This window comes from Acanthisitta chloris, unplaced genomic scaffold, assembly GCF_000695815.1.
Source record: "Acanthisitta chloris isolate BGI_N310 unplaced genomic scaffold, ASM69581v1 scaffold4811, whole genome shotgun sequence".
Taxonomy (NCBI): domain Eukaryota; kingdom Metazoa; phylum Chordata; class Aves; order Passeriformes; family Acanthisittidae; genus Acanthisitta; species Acanthisitta chloris.
The window spans coordinates 98196-103436 of NW_008656393.1; the positions used below are offsets into that span (position 1 = coordinate 98196).

Genomic DNA, 5241 nt, shown 5'->3' on the forward strand with positions numbered 1-5241 from the left:
ACAAAACAGAACAGCACAAACACCCAAAACACAAAATAAAAACCCCTTAACTCCCATATCCTGTCCAAACCCAGTAAACTCCCACCATCTCATCATTCCCAGGTGATTATCCTGAAAACTTATATCCTCCTCTCACTTGAAGTTCCACACTTACTGGAAAATTTATGCACAAGTAAACCTTGCTGTGATTTTAGACTCCAGCAGACCTTGACTTGAGTTTCACAGCATTAAATATTGTGTGTGAAAACAACAGTTAACACAACTCAACCAAATAAAATAAACATTAATACTAACTTTTGGCTTTGTTAAACAGCCCTAATAGCTTGAAAATAAAAATCATCAACCCTAACTGTTATGATGAGCTAGTAGCAAACTTACACCTACGAGTCTGGTAGTCAGAGGAAGGTTTTCACAGATTCTATGACCATGACATTCTTCCTCTTCAGCATGACACAAGTCACTGCAAGGAACGACCTCTCCTGTGATCTGATGATTATGGAACAAACTCTCTAGTGCAGCAAAGGAGACTATTGAGATCTTCAGAAAGATTCATGCACAGTTAATGAAAAGACTCCCAGTCCCCACTCCCCACCACACATACACAGACAAACAAGGGACAGCACAAGCACTGTAATCTTTCTTACAGTAAAATCAATTTTGACAATGCTGGAAAAAGTCTGTCTCAAATGGTCTGACTTTTTTAAAACTGGGGACACTAGCAAATTCCCTGAATGCTGCCTAAGCACAGAGTTAATAAAACAGTTTTTCAAGTCAAGTGCATATTTTCACAATACTGTGATAAAACTTGAGACTTCTCACCCCATGCTTTCCCCCCAGACACACCAATATACCCTCAAAAGGCCAAACAATTCTCTATTTATTTCAGCACCTCCAGAAGGCAGTGGCAAAAAAAACAAAAGCTCAGTGGAAAAAACAAGAGGCACTGATTCATATGCAATTAGCTCAGCTAAATTTACTACTGAAGCCATTGCTACTGCAGCTGTCCCGACACCTGCACAGCAGGGACAATGGGACATGACAAGCATCCTCTTACCATCTACTGCAGTTTTCAGGCTGGTACACTAACTTAAAATTGGTGACAGCTACAGTTCTTGAGCTGCTGCATTAACACAATTAGCACAAAAGCAGCTATGCATCTTATTCAGGCATCCACGTCAGAGCCAAAACCAATGGAGACACTCAGTGCTTTTACACACCTCTGCTAAATCCACCACCCAAAAAGCATCAGTGCTCTAAACACGTGTCTTTCCACTCAGAGATTCAGCTGACAGTGACAGACAAGCAAAGCAAAACAAAATTGGTATCTGAAAAGCCAGAAGGATAGAAAGGGAGCAAACTTGTTAATACCCAGTGCAGCACAAGTTCCTGCTGGTTTATCTTCCTTAAATGGGAGTTCGACTGAGAGCAGAACTAAACTTCTGAGGTCAAGTTGCACATTATTTTCTAAGAACTGAGCAGCTCACTCTCTGTTGGCCTGTGTTTCTGCAATCATTTACACAAGTTGTGTGCAGAAACCATTCGTAATGAAATGATTTCGGCTCTGGTGCCTAAGATGTGAGAAAAGCCTACGACAGCGTCTTACAAATGTGAGTGTCCTTTCTGTGCATGGAAAGAGCACTCAGAGCTCCACTGCATCGCTGCTCTGGCACACATCCACCAGCCTTGCCCCAGACAGCAGTACAAACACACAAAAGCTCTTTTATAAGGGTTCAGAGAAAGTGCAAAAGAACAAATTCAGCTTGACATATCTACCTGATTCCAAACCCTCCAAGGAGGGGCTTTAATGCTCCAGACCCTGTGCTATCTTTATAAGGGCACTAATTTGTACAGCACACACGTTTTATCTGCTCTACAATAACAGCACAGATGAACATTAACCAGATTCCTTGTGGTGTCTGCCAGGTGTTTAAATATTTTGCAACTCAAATGCCAAAATACTCTCTGCAGTCCAAATGCTTAAGAGAACATGTGTATATTTCCATCCACTATGTAAAACACATTTTTCCCCCATTTGTTACATTTTAAGCAACAGACTAGAATTACCAACAGACAAACACATACTATAGGTCTACCCTGAAGGTTGATTTCATGAGGAAGATTTAACTCACAAAACCTTTCATTTTGATAATAGAAACACTGAAAAAATATTTACTGTAATATTTACTCCAAATTTAAACCTTTAATCTATATTTATTTCATTCAATCCAAAATACTCCATATTTTAATCCAAAGACTCCTAGGCAGGACCTATACAATTTCCAAAGAAAACAAGCTCTGATATTGTATATTTTGCTAAGTTTAGGTGTACTTTGACATATATTCCACCACCAGAAACCTAACCTGGACAGTTCTACACATGAATATATTATCATGTTAATATATTTACTGCTTTTCTTCCTTCAACCACACTAAACTTCACGTAAAAACTTACACAATATAATTATTAGCAACAAAAATGAAGGGCTCAAAGGTTTCACGACTTGTTTTATAGCATGTCAGTTATATTCCTGAAGAGGAAAGAGAGATCACTCCGGTGAGAAAGGAATTAGAATACTTTTTGTCTTTGTATCACCTGACTACTCTGTGGCTCAAACAAAACAGTCAGCACTGATACTCAGCTTCCTGCATAGGGGCAGGAAGGTCAGGTTATATCATACCTGAGGTCACAAACTATTTCAAACAGGTAACTGGATTAAAATTAAAGCTATATATAACCCCAGAAAGGAAATCCACTGCAGACCCTTATTAAAACAAACTTATCCTACTACCACAGGTTAATGGCAGCAAGATACATCAGCAGCAATAGGTGAGTTGTTCTCCTCCCAGGACCATCAGAAAACCAGTGTTACCCTCACTGTCACACACCTTTGATGCTTGGGGAGTAGAGATGACATGCACAGTGCTTGGCTTAACTCCATTGGCCTTAGGTCGTTTATAAAGAGCAAATCTGCTTTTCCTGCGTCCTCTGTCACCATTGGGGAGGGATCCATTATACCTGGAAATAAACACAAAAGGTTAGCATAAACCACCACAAATTTTCAATACAGTAATTTGGCCACAATATCCTGATGTCATCCAAGGACTGGGCAAAACAAAAGTAGTAACAAGCACGCTAAGTTTTGTCTCCTGAATTATAAGCATTCAAACATTCTTTACATACAAAAGACCAAAACTTTAGTCTCATAGAAGAGGTTAACAACAAATGAAATACTGAGCTGTTCAGTTGCAGAAATATTTCTTCACCTCTAGAATCAAAGGTATTTGAAAGGACAAACCCTAAATCTTCACTGTCATTTCAGAACATGAGATTTAAATGTGTTTTGACCCTACCAGACCCCTCCCCACATCTTATGAAGGAATGGAGAAGACAAGAGAATGAACTGGAGCAATACAGAAAACCAAAGGGATTTAGTGGCAAGTAAAACTAAATGAAAGGGAATTTTACTCACATGGAAAGTTTTTCTAGCTGTTTCTTTTAAACTCTAATCCTAAAGGGCTTCATCTATTATTAAGGCAAGAGGATGCAAGTGTTTTAATTTATGTGATTATCTGAAGCCTCACTAATGACTTCCTCTATCAGGTGTAACACAGTAGCCTTCCACAGTTCTTTCATCTCTCCCTGAGGACAGGGACCCAAAGGATTAATTATTCAGAGAAGTCTTAAGCCTCAGGGGGACATAACTCTTTACCCAGGGAAGAACTGGAGATTTCTTTGCAATGCATAAGCACTGACTTCACCGTCACCTCACCCCGAAGATTTAGGTCAGGTAGAAGCTTCACCCTACAGCACTGTCACCTGTGACATTCCTGCCAACCCTCAGCTGCTCTCAGTAGAGCTCTCTGGGCTTTACTTGACTGCACAAATGCCTCTTCCATTCCTGATCCTAGGAGTTTCAGACTTTTGAGATTTCTTTGCAATGCATAAGCACTGACTTCACCGTCACCTCACCCCGAAGATTTAGGTCAGGTAGAAGCTTCACCCTACAGCACTGTCACCTGTGACATTCCTGCCAACCCTCAGCTGCTCTCAGTAGAGCTCTCTGGGCTTTACTTGACTGCACAAATGCCTCTTCCATTCCTGATCCTAGGAGTTTCAGACTTTTGCCTAAGAAACTACAGATGTTACTCCACTTATAAACCTCTTCTACATTACTGGTGAGGTCTGCTCTATAATGACCACATACATCCTTCTCCTACAGCCTGTATGATTCAGGGCTAACATCACAGTCAGGAAGAGAATATGAAAAGGAGAAGAAAGAAGCAGCAGCACAGTGACCTAGAATTTGTTTCTTATCATTACATCCTGTATGTGCAACTAACTAGTTTGTGTAACAAGAGAATGCACTTGCATTCGTTCCTAATGCTTTCAATCCTTCTGCAAACCAATGGGAAGTGCAGAGCAGATGAAAGCAAGTGGTATCATTGCTGAGGCTCTGAACAAGGCTCACTGTTCACTCTAGGATCACCCGTTGCCACACAGGGCAACAGCTTACAACTTCTCATGTACCATGTCTCAATAGCAGGGATCCAAAATACAGGACTGCTAAATGTTTGTGAGCACAAGCAAGAACAGATTTACTCAGATTTTAATCCTCCAAAACACAAATCCCAGACCTTTTAAAAACATGCATTTAACACATGATGTTAGAGCCACAGAGAAAGTTAAGAGATTTCCAGCTGGGCTAAAATTGAATTTGTTCTCTCACTCCCATTTTCACAGAGAAAACTATTGTATCTTTCTGGAGTATTAAAGGAGATTCCCTAACACAGCAGAAAAACAACAGGAGTAAACCATTATTATTTCATGCCAGGCCTACTTGTACCTTGGAAACTTGTTGTTAACCCTACACTGGAGAAGTGTAGCACAGCAGATCCTCATTATGAGATCAATCCCTAGAAAAATATATCAATAGGATCCACAGGTAGCTTAAATACCAACACTTAAACCAAGAATTATTTGATTCTCCAACCTGATTCTCTCTAGATACATACACGTGCTTTCTTTTAAAGACACTGTATGATCAGGAACATCCTAAGACTTGTCTGAAGACAACATTCTTTCTACAAGGATTTTTATCTGAAAACCTAAGAAAGCAATAATTCCGGCAGAAATAATATGTAACTCCTATATTGTACCATTACTAGCTTTATATTCTGTAATTCTTAATGCTTTTAATACTTCCGTAACTGTTAAGCAATACTGAATTAACGTAGTTCAAC

At 39.7% G+C, this 5241-nt stretch overlaps 1 protein-coding gene across 1 annotated transcript in view; it reads right to left on the reverse strand.

The window, feature by feature from the left end:
* PELI2 (pellino E3 ubiquitin protein ligase family member 2) overlaps window positions 1–3016 on the reverse strand; it is a gene marked incomplete at its 5' end in the record, with an annotated part of 46777 nt that extends 43761 nt beyond the window's left edge. Inside the window, one exon of the mRNA XM_009084309.1 lies at window positions 2887–3016. Within this exon, the coding sequence (XP_009082557.1) occupies window positions 2887–3016 (130 nt within the window). The remainder of the gene's footprint in view (window positions 1–2886) is intronic.
* Window positions 3017–5241: the final 2225 nt, after the last annotated feature.